Source organism: Malus sylvestris, chromosome 13 (assembly GCF_916048215.2).
Source record: "Malus sylvestris chromosome 13, drMalSylv7.2, whole genome shotgun sequence".
Taxonomy (NCBI): Eukaryota; Viridiplantae; Streptophyta; class Magnoliopsida; order Rosales; family Rosaceae; genus Malus; species Malus sylvestris.
In genome coordinates, this window is record NC_062272.1 from 4414585 (window position 1) to 4439721 (window position 25137).

The 25137-nt window shown below is 37.5% G+C and overlaps 4 protein-coding genes, 1 long non-coding RNA gene and 1 pseudogene across 6 annotated transcripts; 1 reads left to right on the forward strand and 5 right to left on the reverse strand.

The window, feature by feature from the left end:
• Positions 1–926: 926 nt before the first annotated feature.
• On the reverse strand, positions 927–17369 carry LOC126595065 (mitochondrial uncoupling protein 3-like; annotated as a pseudogene).
• Positions 4306–6179, reverse strand: LOC126595066 (uncharacterized). The gene is made up of 2 exons (XR_007613494.1): positions 5049–6179; positions 4306–4377 (listed from the first exon to the last, which is right to left on the reverse strand). It is a non-coding gene; the product is annotated as an uncharacterized LOC126595066 (long non-coding RNA).
• Positions 9029–10376, reverse strand: LOC126595063 (uncharacterized). Its single transcript, XM_050261396.1, has 2 exons — positions 10296–10376; positions 9029–10212 (listed from the first exon to the last, which is right to left on the reverse strand). The coding sequence occupies exons 1-2, from the start codon at positions 10303–10305 to the stop codon at positions 9071–9073; spliced, it is 1152 nt and encodes a 383-aa protein (XP_050117353.1). The 5' UTR covers positions 10306–10376; the 3' UTR covers positions 9029–9070.
• LOC126595064 (uncharacterized) lies at positions 10499–13739 on the reverse strand. Of its 2 annotated transcripts, XM_050261398.1 has the most exons (3): positions 13239–13739; positions 10760–12391; positions 10499–10673 (listed from the first exon to the last, which is right to left on the reverse strand). In XM_050261398.1, the coding sequence occupies exon 2, from the start codon at positions 11781–11783 to the stop codon at positions 10797–10799; it is 987 nt and encodes a 328-aa protein (XP_050117355.1). In that variant the 5' UTR covers positions 11784–12391; positions 13239–13739; the 3' UTR covers positions 10499–10673; positions 10760–10796. The 2 variants fall into 2 exon arrangements, with proteins under 2 accessions (XP_050117355.1, XP_050117354.1); XM_050261397.1 differs by having other exon boundaries at positions 10499–12391.
• Positions 17370–18903: 1534 nt separating the features above from the next.
• On the forward strand, positions 18904–20752 carry LOC126595068 (methyltransferase FGSG_00040-like). Its single transcript, XM_050261400.1, has one exon. It carries the CDS (start codon positions 19000–19002, stop codon positions 20632–20634), a length of 1635 nt encoding a protein of 544 aa, XP_050117357.1. The 5' UTR covers positions 18904–18999; the 3' UTR covers positions 20635–20752.
• A 564-nt stretch (positions 20753–21316) lies between these two features.
• LOC126595067 (exocyst complex component SEC15A-like) lies at positions 21317–24980 on the reverse strand. Its single transcript, XM_050261399.1, has 2 exons — positions 24644–24980; positions 21317–24022 (listed from the first exon to the last, which is right to left on the reverse strand). The coding sequence occupies exon 2, from the start codon at positions 24016–24018 to the stop codon at positions 21649–21651; it is 2370 nt and encodes a 789-aa protein (XP_050117356.1). The 5' UTR covers positions 24019–24022; positions 24644–24980; the 3' UTR covers positions 21317–21648.
• Positions 24981–25137: the final 157 nt, after the last annotated feature.

The window sequence follows — 25137 nt, forward strand, 5'->3', positions numbered from 1 at the left end:
ATAATATAAGATCTACTCATCACACCTCATATATCATTCTTGCCAAATATTAATCAAATCGGAAATATTTAAGGTATCTAATTGAGTTTAAAGAAATTGACGAAAACTAAGTTTTAAGAAATATTGAAATTTCATCGTGATAATTTAATAGGCAAATGATTTCAAATTGGATTGAATTTTTTTCAAGGATGATCGATGAATCGAGACTTACAAAATAGACATTCAGATTGTTGAAGTTAGTTGTGGAGTGGGTCTCACACACCTAATCTCCATTCTTAAAAAAAAAAAAAAAAAAAAAAAAAAAAAAAAAAAGAAGAAGAGATCCCTTTGCTTAAAGAACTTGTATTTATGAATACTCTACATATGTATGATGTCTCTTTCCAACGGCAAGTTCTTTTTGTTGGTTAAGGGATGAGCTTGGAGGACAATGAAATTTTATAAGTTATGGGAAATGATTTCCGTTTATTCTCTCTATTCTTTTAGTGATGAGTAATGTCACAATAGTTGTAGTGAGCAGGTGAACAAAGTAATGAATGGTGGTTCTATTTCTCATTACATGTTACTTTGGCAGTCGGCAATCACAACGTTTAATGATGGTTCGTTGCTTTTGCTTCTTAATCTATGATCTCTTTCTAACCTTTCAGTTGATTTAGTTTGAAGAATCAATGGGAAGCACTGTGGATTATATTTATGGGATGATAATAACTTGGAATCAGAAAGTAATAAATGGGAATGATACTAGGTTGTTTAAGTATAAGATAAACTACCCTTCTGTGACAAAAGAAAAATGAAATAAACCAATCCTTCCTATTCGAAATGACACATGATTGTTTAGGTGCCGATTACAAGTTTTTAATCCGTGTTGCTTATTTTTCTGATTCCTTAGGTGTTACTACACACATGAATCAAGGTCATGAACTATGTGATACGTGGCTATTTAGGTATGTGATAATCATACCCTGTTAATTATTTAATACCTAATTGTTCCCGTATGAGATATATAACCGATTTAACGTAAGGCCAAATTCTATTTTAATTCCTTATATGACAGTAAAGACGACATTTTGTACGAAGAGAAATGATACTTATACTTTGCATACGAATTCGAACCAATTTAAAAAAAAATAAAAAAAAGAGTTCTTAGAAGGAAGAGAATCCTGCAATTTGTCGAAACTTCTCATACGAGACCCATAACACGAATTGCCTAGGACCGAGCCTTGCCCACGGAGGAAAGAACCCTTTCCACAGTGCTCTTAAACCTTCAACTTTGACAGTCTTCACCAGACAATCGTACGAATTGTTATACATAATCTTCCCTTTCTTGCTCCGCGACTGATTCATCATTCTCGTCTTTACCACATCGGCTGGACAACTCAAAGAACTTGCCCAAAGGCCTGACGCGATCGACACCAAAGTATGGGTGGATATGTTGTCCTCAGAAACCCCATTTTCGAACACAAAACGTTTTGCCTGATCATAACAAGCCAATTCTCCCATGTTCACCAAGAATGCTCTTTAAACATTAGGGAAAACCCCTTTCCAAAGTCCCCCAACGCCTTCTACTCGTATGATCCTGTTCAACACATCGAAACACCCCGAATACCTAGGCTGCAACCCTTGGGCCACTGTCCGACCGTCTGCTTGCATCCTTACCTTAACAAGATCTGCAGGGCTTGCCACCAACTGCACTACTAGCAGTAAACAGAAGTATATACCATTACTTCCGAAGCATTTACAGAATTTAAAACGAAATAAAACCAATTAGCCTACTCAATTACTTCAAACTGTCTACCTTAATGTAGTGTAATCATTCTATAGATACATTTTGGACAGAGCAGCATGCAGAAATGCGAAATTATGCCGAATGATCTGATTGATTCTGAGAGGAATAACAGCAATATTAAAGCAACCATAGCTCAGCCATCTCAAATAGGTTTCTTCAAATTTTATGTTTCACCTAGGGGTGATGGTTTTGGGACTTTTCTTTGCAGCATTAACAGAAGACTGTAAGATCAATATATGCGGAATAAGTAAATCACAATACCAAATTAACCACCAACCTTTGACGCCATTGCTGCAATGAACTAAGGGTTCTTCTACTCTCAACACAGACCGAATGCACTGCTACAATCAATGGGGCTTGATATCTTTTTTGTGCGTAATTAGTGTGAGAGCAGGGTGTAAGATTAATAGGAATATATATATACCTAAATTACTAATCACAAGTTTGCCAATTGAATCACCATAAATCAAGAACAAACTAATATTCACCATTAAACGGGTTTATGGAAAACTGACGTATTTGCAGAAACACTAACCTGTAGAACTCGATATGGAAGACGAAGCCATCGCAGCTTGTTGATCTAATAACCTTCTCCTCTTTAGCAAACACAAGTGCTTTCCAAACAATAGGTATTTGGTACAAAAGAAGCAGACATTGCAAGAGCAGTGATTATGATCATATATATATATGGTCGTTCTAATCATTCCCCTATTAGAATTCTTATAGAACTCGAACAAGTAATCCATATTACAAGTGACTCTTAAAAGATAAAGTACAGAGATAAGTCCCTCAACAACAAGGACTTGTACTTATAATCCTACAAGAAAAAGGATTTCACTAAGCTTATCAACAGGACTATTCCATTCAAAAGATTTATACGACTCGGCTCTTTCAATTCATACTCATACTCTTACATTCTCCCACTTGAGTATGACATATGATTAACAGCCTTATAAATCATGGAAGTGATCACTAAGTCCATACCAACAGAAAACTTATCTTCACATTCGACGTTACTCAAGCACTTCAAAGCATGGAACTCATAAGTCTCCTTTGTCCATCACAAAATTAACTTAAGAATCACAGCATGCCTAAATTGCTCTCTGTGTTCATGTGAACGTATATATTCAGTAATGTCAAAATAATTACTCCCACTTTTCCAATATAACCTCAACACAAAAATTGTCAAGACATCAGTTAATGATCAAAACTTATTAACCGCAACCATCTTATATCAGAACAGCATATTCAATAGTTCAAAAAAGGTATTCTGCAACAAAATCACAAAGTGACTTTCTAGCAAACCAAACTATCAAATAAAATATGTTCTCTGGTACAATTGATCACAAAGTTTGAAAATTGAACCCTTAATGAGAACCAAAACAAACACTAACAACTAGATAAGCATAACTAAGCCAACTAGACTACCTTAGTTCTGGGAATCTTCAAGCTCATCGTTGCCATGTTCTAACTGAACAAAAGCAACTATCTTCAAGCCTTTAAACAGTGCACTCCCACTTATCTAGGCCATACTTAACACAACCAAGTTAAGTACAAGTTAATAGCAACTATATTAACTAAAAATCATTCCAATACAATGAATGACTAATCAGAATCCATATGGAAACCAAATTCGTTTCCTTTTGAATGCTAACATAATAGGATTCTTCTCATTACTTAAACAAATTAAGTAACACAAATAATTTAACCAATTGCTTCAATAAAACCATAAACTGGTTTTTAAGCATCTTGATGAATTATAATGGCCGGCTTAAATACTCTTAGCCTTATGCTTACATTCGAATATATGATTCTCCCACTTAAGCATAAGCAGAATGTACTACACAGCCGATAAAGAAACCGGAGATATGAACCAATTGGTTCCCGATTCCTCACCAATTGCATAATCTCAGTTTAGTCATATACACCTAAACCATTATGCAAACAGTCTATGTATCAAAAGATAGTCACAATCCATTTGGAAAAACTTATCTCACATAAACCCAAAATCACTAGTTTCAACAATGATCAAAATCAGAATAGTAAGCACAATATTTTTTGCATTCAATTTGATCCTAACTAGTTCAATATCCATCGAGCAAGATCAACTAAAAATTGATAATGTTTGGACATAGAAGCACAAGTTATCTTGATTAAAACGAGATAATCAAGATCTCAACTTTTCAACAATATGATTTACATATAATAATTCTTTAACAAGATCGACATGTATCATAATTCAATCTAGTCCAAAAATCAATTGCAAAAATACTAATTGAGGCTTCAAAATCTCAAACAATTCCAATCAATGGAAAACCCATAAGTTGTCAAAATTTCAAAATTAAATTCTTATGAACTTTGAGATCGCATCAGATATGAATTAAAGGATACATACCAATTAATCAGCAAATTTTCATTAAGAGAAGCGGAAGCAAACGAGAAACGAAAATTCCAGACCAAATCTTGCCAATCGATGAGTTCCACTATCACAGCGAAATAGAATGCATTCTTGCCAACAAGGCTTCACCAAAACAATTTATATCATTCCATACAAGGTATAAATACAAGAGCCTTCACATGTTTTCGGTTATACACTGCAAAGATTGACATTTATCGAATTCAAATTCCAAACTCCACCATTCATATATACGGCAACACTCCTAAAACATATTATATGTAGTCTAACCAAAACTGGGGATATGAATTGAACTTTTTTTTTTTTTTTTAATAATTCAAAACAGACCAATGCATGTAATTATATGTACCATAAATACAAACAATGGCATCCAAATTCCATTAGTTTAATATTAGAACCGCTTGTTCATTAAGCATACTTGTCCAGACAATATCAATTCATGGAGTTCTCGTGTAGTTAGATTGATTCCATTCCAAATTGATATTCATCATATATGTCCCAAAACAAACAGACAAAAGAGAACGATAGGTGCTATATATGAACAAGTTTTATCCTCCACCAAGACTAATTTAATCATAACCATAGACTCTTTAATGAAAAATAAAGAGTATACATAGACTAAATGCTACATTAACTTATTTATGCAGCAAAAGATGATTTCAGACATCCCACATAATTACAAGTTGGCATCCATAAGGATTTCGAGTTTAATCATGCCCTCACAGTATGTAATTAAACAGGCATACTCGAAATAGCAAAAGCCCTAATTCATCATGCTCAAACTCATCACACTATAATCATGCATATAAGAGAACAATTAACCATGCATGATAACATGAATTAAGTTACCTGAATGCATCGTTGGATCCATATTCGTCAACCCGATTGCAATTCCTCGGCTTCAAATAAATGAAACAAATTATCCATCAATGCTCGAGACCCAACCACGCGGATTTCCATCACTCCAAATTCCCATGGACCTCGTACCATTGCAGATTATCGAAGTGAATTGCCATTGTTACAGACGCGCCGATCCAAAATCATCGCCAAAGTTATCAGCCAGAATCTCGTCAGCACCAATTCCCAGAAAAAGACAATTCTCATTCAGATTTCAATAAAACAAAAGAAACAAGATGAACTTTGTTCAATGGTTCTCATTCATAATACAAGTTTATTCATTATACTGATAATACAAGGAGGATTAATAAACCAAAATTATCTCAATCTACAAACATCATAACCAACTGCAGCGGAAGCAATACTAATGCAACTTAAATGTGACATTAGTTAGAAAAGAACGGTTTGGATTCAACAATATTCAATTGCAGGTGTTATTTCAATATCACTGTCAAATTCCAATATTTCCGATCTACAACTAATTATTTAAGCGGAGTTTGAAGAACATACCTTTAACATATTGTTAATGGGGTTGTCGTGATCAAGAGATAGACGAAGCAAAAACTTCTTAATCGTAAGAACTTTCAGTGAAAGCAAGAAAGAAAAGAAAAAGAAGAAACCCAGATAGAAGAAACTGAAAACCCAGAAAATAACAGTCGAAAAATTTAAAATAAAAGGAAACCTTCTAACGGCTCTTTCGCCCTTTCCCTTTTTTATTTATTTTTTATTTTTTTTTAAACGGTGTCGTTTCTTAAGTTCTTTCTGGGTTCAAAAACCGGGAATTTATGTGAAATTTGATCTTGAACAAGATTTATGATTTCAATGGTCAAAATTTAACTGGCTCTGATACCACATGTAAGATTAATAGGAATATATATATACCTAAATTACTAATCACAAGTTTGCCAATTGAATCACCATAAATCAAGAACAAACTAATATTCACCATTAAACGGGTTTATGGAAAACTGACGTATTTGCAGAAACACTAACCTGTAGAACTCGATATGGAAGACGAAGCCATCGCAGCTTGTTGATCTAATAACCTTCTCCTCTTTAGCAAACACAAGTGCTTTCCAAACAATAGGTATTTGGTACAAAAGAAGCAGACATTGCAAGAGCAGTGATTATGATCATATATATATATGGTCGTTCTAATCATTCCCCTATTAGAATTCTTATAGAACTCGAACAAGTAATCCATATTACAAGTGACTCTTAAAAGATAAAGTACAGAGATAAGTCCCTCAACAACAAGGACTTGTACTTATAATCCTACAAGAAAAAGGATTTCACTAAGCTTATCAACAGGACTATTCCATTCAAAAGATTTATATGACTCGGCTCTTTCAATTCATACTCATACTCTTACACAGGGGACCCTATTATATATCCTAGGTGGTGGTGTTTGATAAGGATACTTCTCATCATGTAATCCTTATCAAATTGATAAACCTTATCACCACGAAACCATACTATTCATATCAGTATAGATATATCTACTCATATCAGAATTACTTTAGCTATATATCAGTCCACATACATTCCTTGATAGCTTACAAGTATAGTCAATCCTCATCTCTTATGATCTCAATCCCTTAAGCATGTGTTAAACAAGTGAGCAGCTCTAACAAAGCTTACAAAGACTAGTTATTTTATTTGATTCCACTAAATTCGGGTGGATTTCTTAGGTACTGAGCTGGGAGATAAAGGGGTTTCCATGGACAATTTGATGCTACAACCATCTCTTCAAATTTCTGGCCTCAAATCCAGGTAATGAATTGTTTCCTTGGTAATATCATTTATTTCAAAACTTTTGATAGAGGGAAAAGATCATGGATCATGGACTTGCATACTCATAATTTGAAATATCTTTATATAAATTTCAGGATGAGTCCCTCAATGTATGACAAACTACTATCTGATTATGCAAAGAGGTTTAATGAAATCAAGATACCTCGTAAACTACTATGGAAGAAAAGTCTTGGTACTGTCAAGGTACGGTGGTTGCACAATATCATTTCATGCCCTTTCCTATTAGGAGTTTTTTGACCTGCTTACTGTTTCTTTATTTTCTGAATCACTGAATCGACGTTAACAACATGTATGGTGGTTGTGTTAAAGTCGGTGGGATGAAAGGAAATCAAAGGGGTTTAAATAGTATTATCCCACTCTAACTAATACCGAGGCATTTTGTGGTAAAACCCCACACCTGACGGATTGGGTATGTGGTAAAGTTGAGGACAGTATCAGTGTCGTTAGAATGGGGCAGGCACGGTGATCTAAAAATCCAACATGGTATCATAGCCCAAGGTTCGGGCCCATGCAAGCCAATGAGCTTGTGTGCAAGCCAACGAGCTTGTCACCCATAAGGAAACAAGTCTGAACTCTTAATATAGAGACGACCGTTGAGTTTCATTGAAAACAAGTGGGCCCAATGGGGAGCCGACCTTTGAGTATCAATTACCAATATGTGGATTTCTACGTGTGAACCACTAAATGGGGTTACACATGAAGGGGAGTGTTAAAGTCCCACATCGGTGAGGTGAAAAGAAACCAAGGGGTTTAAATAGTATTACCCCACTCTAACTAATACCGAGGTCTTTTGTGGTAAAACCACACACCTGAAAAATTGGGCAGGTGGTAAAATTAGAGACAATATCGATATCGTTAGAGTGAGACGGGTCCGACGATCTAAAAATCCAACAGGTTGGTGTTGTTTTAGTTGGAGTTGCAATTTGACGATAGAGCAGTGCAATTCATGGTTGCTCCCGTACAAGCAGCAATTATAATGCATTCGTTACCTACTTTTTGCTATATTTATATTTTCTACTTTCAGCTGGACTTCTAAGGATCTTGCAGCTGCAATTTGGGTTCCAGTAGACGTTAAGCAAGGTATGCTTGATCAACTCATGCTTTCATGTTTCATAATTTACTTCTCGTCATTCAATACAAAAATAGATAGAGTGAGAGTATTAGAAACTCTGGATGCCGTACCAGCGGTTTGTTTAGATGGATTCGTACCTGTTACCGATTGAAGTTTTTAGATTTGGAAGTCAAGAAGAAAGCTCATACACTTGTCTCTTTTTTCCTACTGAAGGGAAATCTTGCAAAATCGCTTGGAGCAGACCAAGGGTGGAGCCAAGTACAAGGCTTTCCTAGGCTATAGTATAGGAAGAGTTTGGTTCTTCAAGCTTAAAAATATTAGTTTGTGATTTTTAATTGTCATATTCCACTTAATAAATGATTTTTTTTATTAGTAAGGTTGTTTTTAAGAATAATAAGAGCTAATAGATGTTAAATAAACTCATCACTTTAACCAATATTATATTTAATAGTAATAAATTAAACTTCCATATCACAAATGGTTCCTTATGTCACGCTCCGATCCCGACATACGACCATGATCGACACATGACGTCACCAAGTATCTATATATCCAACAGACCCCGCCTCCAGGATATGTACAAAGCATAATTCAAGATTCGAATTACTTAGGAATTTTCATATACTTTATGGTTGCATCTAACCTCTTCGTTAGACTGCCTACATACCCTAAATAGGGATCAAACCATTCGTAATTCACCATTCCCTACACCCCGACGTTTTCACGGTCAAGGTATTAAATATCGGTAATATCGGAAATATCGGTAGTCCGAAAACACGGAAATATCGATGGAAATATCGGGATAATATCGATATCGATAAAAATTACATGGAAACCACGGAGATTGTAAGAAAAACTTGGAAATTTTTATTGAAACTTTGCAGGATGTTTATTTAGTCAATTATCTATTAGTTTATCACAAAAAATTGGAAGGAAATGCATTGCATGATAGATTTAACATTATCAAGTTGATTATATAGCGAGCTGACAAACATTGTGAGTGTAGAAAATATGTAGTAATTAATGAAAGAAGTCTAAACACACCATAATCATTTATATATAATGAATTAGTACAATATTTTACACTTTAGTACCACATAGAGTTCCTATGAGGTTCAAATTTTTCACTATCTTCATCATCTCTATGTGTAGAGTGAGTGTATTGTGAAGAGTATTTATCAAATGATAAATCCCCAAAATAATTTTGCAAGTAATTGTTAACATGCCACCCATATGGATCCGAGATTGGTTGAGGTTGTCCATAAGCAAAATCATTTGAAGATTGAGTCTGGGATTGTTTCCATGAGTCGCTCGATTCCATCCCAACAAGAATGAGATATGAAGGGTAGGTAAATGGTTGGTTATGAGTATAACCATAGTTACCACTTCCCACTCCAACAGAGTCCGAAGTTCTAGATAACGAGTCATCTTCTTGACTTGACAAAATCCCCTTGCCTCTTTCTCTACGAGTATAGTCCTTCCTTATGGCACCAATTCCTGGTCCTGCCCGCCTACTGCCATGGTCATCATCCTGTGTTGCATGCGTGAAGTTTGCCTCACCAGTGAAGGGGGTCATAAATCCGGGAGGTGGTCCATAATAGTTTCCATATCCACCACCACTACCTCCAGCTCCACTGTATCCTTCATCATTCCCACCTCCGATGGTAGGTGAGTCTCCTAATCTTGTACTAGAGCTATCATTAGTATCAACACGATGTTGTGGTTGTGTAGGATTGGAAGAAGGTGGAATTCCAGTGTTTCTTGGTCTTGGGCGTAAAAGTTCTTCCAAAAAGTCAGCGCTGCTAGATCCCACCTTCTCCTCTAATACTCTTTCTACATTTATCCCTTCATTACGTGCTTCTTCAGCAACTCTGGGAGCTGGGTTGCCTTCATCATCATCTAAATGAAGAGGTCTAATCCATTGATAAAGTTGGTTACCCTCTGTATCATCATCTTCACCAACAATATCAAACACATCTAGTGGGTCACCACGGTCGACATGATCTATTTCTGCTTCCTTATCTCGAATTTGAAGCTTCATGTTATAGTAGCAATAAACTAATTTTTCCAACCTACTATGAGCCAACCTATTTCTTTGCTTTGTGTGTATGAGTGCAAATGTGCTCCAATTTCTTTCACAAGCAGATGAGGAAGCTGTTTGTGATAATACTTTGATTGCTAACTTTCTCACAGTTGGTGCATTGGTCCCATACATGATCCACCATTCAGCTACAATGAAAAACAATGTTGATAAGCCTAATAACTCCAACAAATTCTATTATAAACTTATAGTGAAATATGTTTACACTCACTAGGAGACATTTTTGTTCGAGCAGCAACCGATGTTGGTTCTTCAAAAGTTTTTCTTGCATCTTTAAACCATGTTAGCTTAATTTAATAAATCGTGTTAGTTTAATCCAACAATGTAATTATTATAATTTAAGGAATTGTGTACCTCATTTCCAAATTGGCCAACTTCTGGTGATGCAGGGTCCAATTTAATAAATCGTGTTAGTTTAATCCAACAATGTAATTATTATAATTTAAGTAATTGTGTACCTCATTTCCAAATTGGCCAACTTCTGGTGATGCAGGGTCCAATTTAGAGTATACATTATGTACAACACGTATAAGGGCACCATCATCTCCAACACCGGGTCTGTATTGGTATCGAGGATTCAAATAATATGCTGTTCAAAGAAACCCATACGCTAATAAGAGAAAAAATACTTATGCAACTAAAGAAATGAATTGCAAATTATGACATAATTTATACCTGCTGCATGCAAATCGTGGTATAATGTTTTATACCATCAGTCATCAATTATCTTTATGACCCACCTTGCACTAGGTTTTCTTTCCAATTCCTCCTTCACCACACGCATCAACTCATATATTGCCCCCATAGTAGGATACACTTCTGTGTCAACAATCCGTAAAACTTTGTAAAGAGGTTCAAACACTTGACACACATATTCTAATTGAGTCCAAAAAGCATGATCAAGCACTATACTTTCCACCATACGACCTGCATTTGAGCGGCTCAAATTGTGGTTGGCCCAATCTTCACTAGTGAATAATTGCTTCAACCCTGCTTTCTTCTTAAGTAGGCTGTCTAATGCAATATAGTTGGTGGCGAATCGAGTGGTAGCTGGACGAATAATTTCTCCTTTGCAAAATTCACGCATCTTTGCCAACAACCAACCGTGGTTGTAAATATAATTTGTGATCGTTCTAGCTCTTTTTACAACATTAGCAATATTCTCTCTCTTCCCCATTGCCTCAAACATGAGATCAATACAATGTGTTGCAGATGATGTCCAAAACACATTATGATGCTTCATTAACTTTTTTCCAGCTTTGACAAATGCAGAACCGTTGTCGGTCACGACTTGGACAACATTATGCTCTCCCACCTCCATGATTACATCCCTCAATAACTTGTAAATATACTTGTAGTTCTTTATATGGTCTGAAGCATCAACGGACTTTAAAAAAATTGTCTTTCCCTTGGAGTATACCATGAAGTTTATGATAGACAATCTGGTTGGGCCAGTCCATCCGTCACACATGATTGTGCAACCATTAGTTTCCCACTTTGACCTCAACTTGTTAACATACTCACCAATGTCTTTATGCTCCATTTCCAAATATTTGTTTCTTACCTCAAAGGGAGTGGGAGGTTGTACTCCAACACCGGCCTGTTGACATCCTAATACCATATTTTTGAAATGATGTGATGATGCCTTCTCAGCAGAGACATTTTCATAGATAAAGAACTTGCTAATTAGACGCCCCATTCCCTCCTTCACATTACCTCCCTTGAAGTAACTTCAAACACTCTTTTGACGTGCTTTGGATGAGTTATATAAACTTGGGGCTATTGGTGGTGTTGGTTGTGATTCTCTAAGACTGCCTCCCCGTCTCATTTGTGCACTACCACTTGTCCCGGAACCTTGTCCTCTATTAGGAATTTTATGAAGGTGTTATCTTTCCAATGCTGACGGTTTGGAGGCACGTAATGTTTGTTTGAAACTACGTCATTCTTCAGGTCCCATGTCATCATCACATTCGTCCTCATCGTCATCATCATCATTGTCAACCGCTTGGCCAATGCCTTCTCCTCGTAGCCCAGCTCGAATATTTTCCATTCCATATGTTTTCTTTTCCTTCTGGTGTTTTTTATTTTTTAATAATGTGGTGATGAATGCCTTCACTTCTGGGGGGACACTATCGCATCGTTGGACATTATGTCTTGGATCTAATCCACTAAGATGGTGCTTAAGTCGTGTCACTCCGCCACTCTTCATTACATGACCACAATATTTGCAAATTGTGCCATGTTTGTTTCCGTCTATTGGGTCTCCATGTTCCCAAGCTGGATCACGTTTAGACATCTTAAACGTACCTGTATTTATTTTGCATGGAAATTAGGCAATTATTTTTTGGCCAAAAAATATAGTAGTGACGGTTATATAAGAGAACCTAAATAATAAAGTTATTCTACAAAAGAATTAAATAGGAAGTAAACAAAATGATTGTAAGGTGTAGAAATTATAAAAATAATATGGAATAATAAAACCTAATATTAATGAATAATAACCAGTTTGATAATAAAATAATAAATAACATTAAACATATTAAAATTATCCTAGGGAATAATTATACAACATTACTTAATTACTTCAAAAAATTAACATATTATTTGGTTCTTAGATCACATGCACGGGTCCACACAAATTTTTTTGTATAATTAACCTCCTTATATATGTACATTATCTATATATCCAACTTAACTAGTGTTTGTATTATATATTATTACAAACTGTTAAGAATTAATTAAGTGTTCTAGACAAACTTCTTTCTTTTTTAGTGTTTTAAAACCTTTTTCTTTCTTTTTTTGTTTTTTGAGAAAAGTGTTTTAAAACTTTTTAAAATTGTTTATTCTTTCCTTTTCTTTTCCTTGCCGTTTCTTTTATATTCTTTGAAAATGGAGACTAAAAGGATTGATTATGGACCCTTTTCGTATGAGGTATGTAGAAATTGTTTAATCAAAATGGATAATCAGGAGCAAACGAGCTCGAACAAAGCCATAAAGCAAAGTTAGTAAATGTTTTGCCCCTCTTTTGGTGTTGGAAAGTTCATTTACGATAGTGTGAGGATGTGAAAATTAAAGAATCTCATGCATGGGTCTACACAAATTTTTTTGTTATTGTATAAATTACAATAATATAAATGTAAGTTTGTAAACTTACCTTAAATGTAACAAATCTGGAACTTTCGATGTCGTACGTAGCAGCAGCAAAACCTCGACGATCCTCTGCAGCTTGCCGTCTGTGAATAAATGAGAGAGAAAAGGTTTTGGAAAGGACCTGAAAGGGCTAAGGGAAGAAGAAGAAACGGAAATGTGTAATAGAGGTTTTTCAATTTTCGAAGGGTAAAAAAATGTGTGATGATCTGATACTCCACCTCTGGGACGCACACGGTTTTGAACTTTTGGCAGTGTTTTTTTTTACACACACACATGGGTTTGACAGTGAGAAACCACTCCACCATACATTTTTGTCTTGTCACTGTTTTTTTCACACACGGATATATCTTTTTGTCTTGTCAAGATTTTTTTCACAAAAAATGATTCTCTCCTGAGAGAATCATTTTCCTTTATTCACATTTCACATGTGATTTGAAGGTGTGTAAGGCTACATGCCTATATGGCAGTATGGGCATATGACAGTTTGGTTCAGTTTCAATGGGTTTTCTTTGGATTTATTTGCAAAATTATTGGCACAAACACACTCACACAAACCTAACATCTCACAGTCACATGCACATTATTTTCACATCTTTTCACCTCTGGGTGCAAAATTATTTTCACCTATTTTCACCTGTGCAACACTCTACAACACACACACACACACACACACGATGCAACACGCACACACGCACACGCAACACGCACACACACATACCTTTCTGGATCATTCTCTATCTCCCTCGGTCTCTCCGTCTCCTTCTCTCCCTCGGTCTATCCGTCTCCTTCACACGCACACGCAACAAGCAGAGAACACAGAGCCTTCTGTCTCCGTCTCTCCCTTGGTCCGGTCTCTCCGTAGTCCGTCGCTAGGTCACCTCATCACCTCAGTCTCTCTCAAATCTCGATCTCGATCTGGATCCTTCCCTCAGTCTCTCGAACTCGATCTTTCTCCGATTCTCCCCCCATCTCTTCTCTGCAACTCCGCCGAGTTGCTTGGGGCCTTTTTATGGTCTCTCTACACCCTGGGGGACGTGATTTTGCTGTTGTTCAGCTCGTACCCACCACCTGTGGTTTCCTCCTCCCTTTCTCACCTCCCGGCGGTGGCGACGATGACGAATATCGCGATAATATCGCTAATATCGTGATATTAGCGATATTATCACGATATTTTAAAGATATTTTAATTTTACTCAAAAAAATATCGGCCGGTCAAAAAAACGATATTATCGGCGAAATATCGCCGATAATATCGATTTTTAAGACATTGGTCACGGTACATTCTAACCGAAAGATATAGCATCCCTCAAACAATTATTAGAACTTGACAAGCATGAAATTACTAGATTTAGGGCTACATAACAAACCCACATGACAATCAAGATTTCCAATTTATCCATCATATGAATCACTATGTTTTACATAATACCGCAATTCATGATATACACATCTCAAGGAACAATCAACGAAACACAATATTATTCTCTAACCGCATTGGTCAACGAGTCTAATCATAATAATAACAATCACATCCAACATCATTCTACAATCACTCCAATTAATCATTTCCATGAATCAAGGATGCACGATATTAACATTTAACTACATTAATCCATCAATAAGGTCCCATATCAATTCACAAAATTAAATAAAGGAACCCAACATAACTCCCTACCTGGATTCCAAGTAATAACATGATAAATTTAATTTATACATAATGTCTACTGTGAGCAATTCATATTCGCTCGAATCTAGGGTCGGACTAACCTTATGGAAATGAGCAAGAGTAGGGATTCCGGACCACTCAACAGAATCCAATCATAATATGATCGCCTATCGAAATGTACCAAGTACAACTAATCCTCATCATCCCTAGAATGCGTATGGTCTCACATCGCAGATATACCAAGCAGAACCATAGGCATAATCTCATCATGTAAACAATGATCACCCATTGCGAATATACCAAGCATGATCACCCCTGAATACGTATGGTCCCCCATTACAAATATACCAAGTAGGACCATATCCTAACTCTAGGTAGTGATCACCCATAACGGATATACCAAATATGATCACTCATGTAATGCGTATGGTCCCCCATTGCGGATATACCATGCAAAACCATATGCATAGTCTAATAACGTAGGCGTAGATAGTGATCACTCATCGCAAATATACCAAGTATGATCACTCTTAACAGTCCCACATTGCGGATATACCAAGCAGGACTGTATCCTATAGCTCTAGGTAGTGATCACCCATCGTGGATATGATCACTCCTAGAATGCGTATGGTCCTCCATTGCGGATATACCAAGTAAAACCATAAGCATAGTCTGATAACGTAGGCGTAGGCAGTGATCACCCATCGCGGATATACCAAGCATAATCAACACTGAAATACGTATGGTCCCCAATTGTGGATATACCAAGCATGACCATCCATGTACCATTGCTACATGGTGCGGTAAATTCATCACACATTATACATAATTGTACGCATACACGCTATCGATTCCACGTATCAACCAAGCATCTAGTCATATGGAGCACAACACAAGGAATTCCCTTAATTACTATTTCTACTAAAAATCTAATAAAGTACCTGACTCATATTCTGACTTTCATCTTTATCTCACGCTAGGTAGTAATGCTAAGTTCATATAGGTATTCAGTTGGCAATCATATCCAAATAATTATCAAATAATATTTAGATCCCATAATAATACAAATAATAAACAATAATACTTATAATGGAGTTTCCCTAGAACCTCCTACCTCATGTTCGACTACCTTTGTCAACACAAGTCCTCCAAACTTTCTAGCACAACACCTGAATCTAAACCAATTTACAAAAGCATGAACAAATGAAACCAAACACAAGTAAACGCATATTAGCAAGCAAGGAAGTGAGCAATTACAAATTATTAACTTGTGTAGCATAGACATTATTTTAGTACAACTTATACTTTAAATAACAACACTAATATAAAGCAAAAGTAATTTAAAGAAAAACAGAATGATTAAGTACTATAGAAACCATAATCCTCCACAAAAGCCGCATAAAAACGGCTTTGATCAACGAAATTTAAACTCACTTTCAAACGCCCAATCCTGAACTAAATGGTACAAAGTTAAATGTTTTTGGAAACTTGTTTTGTGTAAATTATAACCACATAATATTGTGACTCAACTTTGAACATAGTTTTGGTCAACCAAAACTCAACGGAATTAAGTGAAATCAGATGGGTTTTGATCATGGACATGTCTAGTTTCAATACACAGAAGTTTGGATAAAAAGGAACTCATAAGGACCTGGAAATCGAGAGCCAAAGTAGGCTACTTGAAACATAATTTTTCTCCGTAAAATAGAAGTTTTCTGCAATAGAGCACCATACTCTTTTAATTCAAATTACAATTTCAGGACACTTCCAAGCTGTCCAGAAATCAAGTTTAACTTCTATTTCAATGTGTTACTTATATCATGCATAAATCTTCCTTTCGGCCAAAGACCACAGACATTTCAATAGAATTAAGGTATGTACTTTTCTTGTTTCTATACATTAATATAACAAATGACAAAGATAAGGAAATGAAAGGGGAAAAAGGGGCTCACCATCTTGCAAGTGAACTCGTTGCTCCATCACCTACTTTTCTCCTAATTCCTTGGCATTGGCTAGCACTTTGCTCCGTTCTCCATTGTGCTTTTCTGTATCATTCTTATCAACATCTTCATCCTCATTCCCTTCACCTTGATCCGTACCAGGTTGCATCCTCTGATAATATTATCTCTCGTAATTTCAGCACCACTCATTTGAAACCATCCAAAAGTAGGTTTGATGATTATGGGAGCTCCTCCATTCGTTATCTCTGAGTTTGATTTTTATTTTTTTATTTTTCCAAGAAAAGGGAGTAGGGGAGTTCGCGGCGAGATAGGGACTACGGTGATGATGGTTTGATGATCTGGGTTGGTCGGATAACGTGGCTTCGACGCTGGTCGGTCATGTGTGTGTCGTATGAGGAAGGGAAAAGAGAGATGGAGTGAGAGAGTTCTGGAGAATTCCAGAAATGAGTGGAAGAGACGGGAAGGCGTGAGAGAGTCCTCCCCCGAAACCCACCACATGAAAATTAAAATCCTCATTATTCCTCATTAAAATTAATAAAATTTAATATAAATTGTCGAAAATAATATAAAATCTCGTTAATACAAATATGTAGTTTACAATAGTGAAATCCAGGAACGGGATTTCACACCTTATTTTATTCACTTGAAAACTTTGAAGTCTAAAAAACCTAGAAAACTTTATGTAGGCAACATAGGATTAAAAATTTGATTTCGTAGTAACAATTTTATCTTAGTTCACCTGCCGAATAATTTATGGCTACACCAATGGAGCAGACTCTAAAGACCACATGTTTACAAGAATGGAAGGCATGGTTGACACTGGTACAAACGGTGATAACAATGGGAGCATTAAGGATCTTGTAGCTGGTGATGAGGAGGGAGAGAACTCTGTAGCTTCCGTAGAGGATCAACTGCGCAAGGGAATGACTGTGTATGACGTATGATGTGTTCGAGATTGCTAATCTCGCATTCCCGGAATGTGTTTTCATCTGTAATATTAGGGCCCTAGTTAAAAAAATTCTGACGAAAAACTAAAAGGGGGTGAAATTGCCGCTTATGATACTATCTTCCAAAATAGTGCTGGATAATTTGTTTCTGCAAAGCTGTTTTCAATATTTCTCCATACACATTCCTGCAGATGTTCTGCATAGCGGATCCACCTTACGACAAGACTCTCCTGCAGCTACAGAGTTTCTTATCGGGTCTATTCTGCAACGAGAAGTTACTTAGAACTAAGAAATGGAATGCACTTCATGAAAAAGTAATTACTAAACAGAATTGCAATGTATTCTTTAGCACCCTTATCATTTTAGCAAATTTATACAGCAAGATAATTCTTCACGCGGTTTCTCCTGTACCTTTCCTCCCTCTGCCTACAGAAAAAACCAAACCCTCCTAGTCGCCGCTCCTTGCTCTGGCTTGGGATCGACGACAAACCAACCCCAAGCCGAGTGTTTTGTGCGTGCGCGGGAGGATATGTGGTTTAGTCGTCCACTCTACGCCAATAATTTTTCGTTTGAGATCAAACATTTTTGCATGTGGTCCAACATCCTTAGGGATAGGGTGTTGCATTTCCACCTATATGTCTCAGATTCGAAACTACCCCTCCACTAAATTTTTGTAACAGTTTCAACCCCTCCCCCTACCTTTAGTAATAAATTAAAGCCACTTAATACTACAGTCTAATGATATTTCTCTTCACTTGTAAGTGAGAGGTTATATGTTCAATTCTCGCCAAATGTGTATTTGAACAACATTATTGTTAATCTTTTAGTGTAGATAATATCGCTTATCGAAAAAAAAAAAAATTTATTTTATTTTTACATGTGATCCAATATCTTATTAGATAGTGTGTTAGGTTTCCTACATCCCGAGTTCAAAACTCTTAATTCCCTATACAAGTTTCGAATCCTTTCCTCACCTTAAAAATAATAAAAGTTTCCGTTTGGAATCTTAACGACGTCGTTCTGCTTTTTTTACCGGCTATATTTTACGACCTCGTCAAGACCGACATATCCGTTTAACGTTACAAGCAATGCAGAATAAAAAAGGCAATGTGACCGTTACATGATCCCAAATTCAAAAACCACATCGAAACGAAACCCTCACCCAAAAAAAAAAAACCGAAATTCAGATAGATGAGAGAAGAAGCTCAACAGCAGGATCAGCTAGCAATGGCGACAGCAGAAGAGAAACTGCAGCAGCTCCGGTCCAAAGCCACGGAGCTTCTCCTGCGAGAAGAATGGCAGGAGTCCGTACAAGCATACTCTCACTTCATCACCCTCTGCCAATCCCACATCTCAAATTTCCCTCAAAACCCCAACCCCGACCCCGATCATCTGCCCAAGCTCCGAAAATCCCTCTGCCTTGCCCTCTCCAACCGGGCCGAAGCGCGATCCAGGCTCCGAGATTTCGCTGAAGCATTGAGGGATTGTGATCGGGCATTGGAAATCGAGAGGGCCCATTTCAAGACTCTTGTCTGCAAAGGCAAGATCTTGCTGAATCTGAACAGGTATTCCATGGCGCTGGACTACTTTCGAACAGCTCAGCTCGACCCGCAGGCTAACGGGAGCTCTGTGGACCTTGATGGGTACTTGCAGAAGTCCAAGAAGCTCGAGCTGATGTCTAGAACTGGAGCTTTTGATCTCTCTGAATGGGTTGTTAACGGGTTTCGTGGGAAGCCTCTGGAACCGGCTGAGTACATTGGTGCAGTGCAGATCAAGAAATCGGAGATTAGAGGGCGTGGACTGTTTGTGACGAAGAACATTGATGCCGGAACTTTGGTTTTGGTCACGAAAGCGGTTGCTACGGAGAGGGGAATTTTTCCTGGTCAAGATTTGGACGAGAATACACAATTGGTCATGTGGAAGAACTTCACTGAAAAGGTGATGGACTCCATGGCTAAATGTTTGAGAATCCGCGATTTGATTAGTACATTGTCGAGTGAGGAAGATGAGGATGAGCTTGAGGTCCCTGAGATCAATCGATTTAAGCCCGAGGCGAAGCACAATGGCGGCTGCCATAATGAGAAAGAGCATGAAGCGAGCAGGATTTTGAGCATACTGGATGTCAATTCACTTGTTGAGGATGCAGTTTCTTCCAAGGTTTTGGGGAAGAACAACGATTACTACGGTGTTGGGCTGTGGGTGCTGGCTTCATTCATCAACCATTCATGTGTTCCGAATGCAAGACGTATGCATGTAGGAGATTATGTAATGGTTCATGCTTCTAGAGATGTCAAGGCCGGGGAGGAGATAACATTTGCATATTTTGATGTGCTTTCACCATTGGAAAAGCGCAACGAAAGTAGCAAGACATGGGGTTTTAGATGTAACTGCAAGAGGTGCAAGTTTGAGGAGAAACTGTATTCTAGAGAAGACTTGAGAGAGATTGAGATGGGTCTCGAAAGAGGGATGGATGCCGGCGCAGCAGTTTACAAGCTGGAGGAAGGCATGAGGAGGTGGATGGTGAAGGAAAGGGAGAAAGGGTACTTGAGAGCATCGTTTTGGGAAGCATGCTCTCAGGCTTATTACTCAGAGAAGTCGGCAAAGGGGTGGGGAAGACGCATACCGCCAATGGAGACGGTGGTTGATAGCGTTGTGGAAGCGGTGGGAAGCGACAAGAGGGTGCTGAAGATGGTGGCGGAGAAGTTGAAGGGACGTGGTGGAGGAATGGTGGAAATGGAGAGAGCTATGAAGTTGGGAAGAGGGGTGTATGGGAAAGTAGTGAAAAAGCAAGCAATGAAGACTCTTCTTGGTTTAGGCATTCTTTAATTAAAGCTATTAACTAATAGCCTAAATTTTCAATCTTTATATTTTCTTATATTAGCAAATAATCCACTGATGATCTGATTTCTTGTTCAACCAATACAATTTTTTTATTTTTCGACAAGTCGATATTTTGAACTACTCCAATTTGGGAGCAGATGATGACAATTTCGTCAATGGCGCACGGCTTGAAGCTTATATACTAGAAAATAGCTTTGGAATTGCTTTTACAGCAAATAAACGCCACGGAAAACCAGATAGAATTGTAGATCAGGAGATCAGTTTCTTCTCCTTCTTCTTCTTCTCCTTCTCCTCTGGTCTTTCATCATCAATCCTGTCCTGGCTCGAAAAATTGCATGAAACCAGGGATACAGCCCGAAGCCGAAGAAAGCTTTGTAGAATATGTAGCAACAAGAAAACAGACGCGTAATGGTTACCAAGTCATAAAAGTCATGCTAACATCCATCAAAACTACCTCCAACAGAAGAAAGAATTCCAGAAATTACCTTCCAGACAGGCGTAAAGCAGCTAGCAGCCCGGCAAATTACGCAGAGCAGAGCAGCCGAGGAGCCAGCTTTCGCATCCTAGACAGGCGTAAAACACCAAATAGACTAAAGCCAACAAGAGGCCAACGTTGAAATTCATAACAACATGGTTTCCCAACACTGAAAACCCAAAATGCAGCATCTTCCGCAATCAATAACATTTATGTAAGACAAAGAGCTCTAGTGCATAATGCACCTACAACAAGGCTGCTATTTCTTTTCCCAAACAAATTGGACATATTTCTTATACTATGGGAACGATAGAAGCATCGTTCTAATGTAAAACGAAACAAAACTTTCAAATAACTGGAACAAGCGAACGTTATTATACGAACACAACTTAGCAAGAAATATTAGAAAAAATCCCATTCATTCTAAACAGAAACAAAAAGAACGCTGGGAAAAATTATATTAATAATCAATGAAAAAGAAATCTCTTTGTTCTAATGCAGAATGGAGAAAGGTTTATCAAGCCTCAGTTGAAGTCCTTCAATCTTTTCTTAAGCGTATCAATTGATTTCTTACGAGCACTTTGCTTGGTATTCCTGTTCGAAAGGCTCCCAAAAATACCATCAGCAGAATCCTTGAATTTCTCGCAGATACTAGCCACCTTTTTATAATCCAAAGCGTTGTAGTTTTTCTCCCTTATCACAGGATTCATGAAGTTCTCTGGCTGACTGCTCGACAAAAGGTTTATCAGCTGTCGTGCTTCTATCAAGCAACTTCTAAAACTACCTTCTTTGTAAATTTCGCTCAAGCCGGTACTGTGAAACCTCTCGTCTGCAAAATTCTCCAACATCTTCAAATCATAGTTGATACCCATAACTGCATTAGCATTGAACCTCTTGACGCTATCACTTAGAAAAGTCGACACTATAGTGTTAGAAATGTGTTCGAGAGCCCCACTCCCGACCTTGTATAAAGCATCCAAAGGTAAAATTTGTTGTGCCGTCGACATAAGAGTATCGAGGTAAATAACAACTTCATTTATACACTCATTTCCATTCTGTGGCATTTCCTCCATAGTCCAATTGATATTCTCTGTAAGTGCCATGAACTCATCCAACTTAGTGTTTACAAACTTCAGCAAAGCAAGATAAGCTTCATCCCTTGAAGTCTTTAGAACCACCTTAGCAGTTAAACTAGCTTGAGGCCTCTCAACTGAACGGATTGGGATCCGACACAGTTGGGCTGCATGACGAAGAAAATAGTCACAAGCTCTTTCAAGTACCGATATGTTTGCAGCAATCTGCATCGCTTGAGAGACACCAATGTTACCGCTTTGAATTGTATTAAGTATCACCTCATTTAACACATCAATCAAGAGTTTGTCCAGATACTTCCTCACAACATCATAATAATTAGTATGTGCCCCATGAGACAGGTAATCGACAGACCCCTTGATGAATGATCTGACAATTCGGCAGGTATCAGGTACTGCAGAGGAGAATGGTGCAATATACGGAAAAGCCGGTATTATGTCTGATGTCTGGAGATTGAATGACAGGACATTACTTTCGTAGTCAGTGTCCTTTTTCAAGACCATCTGCTCGTAGGTATCATTGGCAATAACATTTGCGATTTGTTTACGACACTCTCCTGAAAGAAGCTCGTGGTATTTCTTTCGGCTCTTGTCAAGCGTCTCAAGAAGTGGTCCCACTTCGTATCCATATTGTCTAAGAGTAGAGCCAAGAAGAGTCACATAATCCTTTACCAAAAGAAGATGGGTTGCAGAATTCATAAGGGAGAATTGTTCCTCTACCAGAGACTTCATTTTCGCTAAAGCCGTGTCCCACATTGTTTCAACTTGCTCGGCTAACAGCAGGCCCCCAGCAGTCCTCAATACCCGATCCTCCACTATGAAGTATCCAGCAATTTGAGCCAAAAAAGTTTGGTAGGATTCAACAAAAGGCTGTGCTGAAGAGATCTGCAAGTCTGAATTAAGCTGCAACAATCGATTTCTGTAGTAATATTCCCAAAACTGGTCTTGGATTCCAAGGCAACTTTGGATGTGATATGCCCTGTATAGAGGAGTCAAATCAACCTTCAAAATAGATTCTTCAACAATCTCTTCAACATCTAAAGTATATGCGAAATCTCCCAGCCCCGAAATATTCTGCTCCTCAACTACCCTTTGGAGTTCGAGAATTTCCTCAGCCTTCTGACGGGCAGATGCAGCATGGCCTATTGCGGTTTGTCCAATATCCTTTGCAGAACTCCTTATGTGAACCAGCCATTCATTGAATTGACTGGTTACTTTCTTCTCAATGTGCAATTTAATGATCGGAATTCTCTTCTCTATGACCATTCTTAGTGTCCTAACAGGAATATTCTGCAGGTAATTTTTCTCAATCAAATCCAAAGTTTTCAATGCCGGGTAAAACTGGCCTTCGGAAATGTGTTTATTAAACTTAACACAGAGCTCCAACACCTGTACACAGTTCTTGGACATTTTGATAGCTTCCGTCACATTCTTTTTTATTGAATAAGATTCAAGAAGCTCCTCGAGTTTAATCAGCAAAGCACTCCCGACCTCTTGCAACTTGAAATTATCACTGGAGAGCTGGCCTTTGAGCTCTTCGGCGTCAACCAACACACCACGAAGCTCATCAACTGCAAGAATGAATTCCTCATAATGAGTCTTGCAGAGCTCCTCAATTTCGACTTCCTTCTTTTTTACAACATGCTTGAGCTGGTGGAGGAGTGATTCTGGCCTCCCCATCTCAAATGCATGCCGGACAATAGGACCGAGGTCATCCCCATTCCCAATCAATGTAGCAAGAACCAAGTCCTCACCAGTATCCCCATTCTCTGTAGGAATTCTTCTCCTCGCTTTTGACTCCATTCTTCTGAAAGAAACAACAAAAAACAAACAAAACACTTTTAAATCAAATTACACACCACAAGAACAAAACAATTAAGTAAAAATTTAAGCTGAACAAAACACACAAGCAAATTTATACCTTACTCATCCGAATTAAGCAAAGAAAACAGAACATAATCATTTCTCATAACCTAATACATACATATCCATAACAGATTCAAGGGATTACAATGCACATTCTTAGAAAAAATCCAGTTGGGTAGCCCGAAGAAGACGAAAATATTTGCCTATAACCAAATTAACCCTAATTAAGTTACCCATTTACTAGCTCAGAAAAATAATCAGCAAAAAAGGGGAATTTGGGGGCGAAATGCACCTGAGAACAACAACAAAAAAATCAATAAAAATGGAAACTTTTTCTCTTAATATGTTAGAGGAACATTCTAAATCACGCCTTCACAGCCTAAAAATGGTGGAAAATTGAAACATCAGTAAGAAAAAGCAAGATAAAAACAACCCAGAAAAGGAACAAACCAAGAATTCAATCGATCAATTCAGAAAACTGAAGGAAAAAACATAGAACAAAAAACCCAGATGTATTTTCGACAAAATGTGAAAGCTTTGATTGTTAAAAGGGATAACTTACAGAGAGAAGCTGTTTATTTTCTTCTTCCTCCAAATCTAACGAGAAAATGCGACTATTCTAATGGAATTATTTGGATTAAAAAAAAAAAAAAAAAAGCCTTTACTTTTCCTGTTTATTCTGTTGTTTATTTTCTGTGTTTTCCATTTCGAAATGGATTATGCTTTTCTGCGTGCAATTGTTCGAGCTGGGAATTTGGCATTCCGCAACAAAATTTTTAACTTTTTTCATCTTTTTGCGATGCTGCCTATGCTTGTGAGGCGGAGGCCGGTGTCTTCCGTCCATGGAGATTTTCGCGCACTCGGTATCTTATTGGCGAGTGAAAGAGAAGACGGGCCCACCCTTTTCTGGGTCCCACTCCCATTTGAACAACCTCAATTCTCCGCTGGGTTCAAATGTTTATTTTACCCTTACACAAAAGTCAAAAAGAGGGAAAATTTCAAGGGCTACATTTCTCTCGTAGCAATATTTCCATGTATCATTTTTTCGTTTCATTT

Bases quoted from the DNA above. Each gene is read 5' to 3' on its own strand.
- LOC126595068 (XM_050261400.1), top strand. From the start codon at position 19,000: ATGAGAGAAGAAGCTCAACAGCAGGATCAGCTAGCAATGGCGACAGCA.
- LOC126595067 (XM_050261399.1), bottom strand. From the start codon at position 24,018: ATGGAGTCAAAAGCGAGGAGAAGAATTCCTACAGAGAATGGGGATACT.
- LOC126595064 (XM_050261398.1), bottom strand. From the start codon at position 11,783: ATGGGGCGTCTAATTAGCAAGTTCTTTATCTATGAAAATGTCTCTGCT.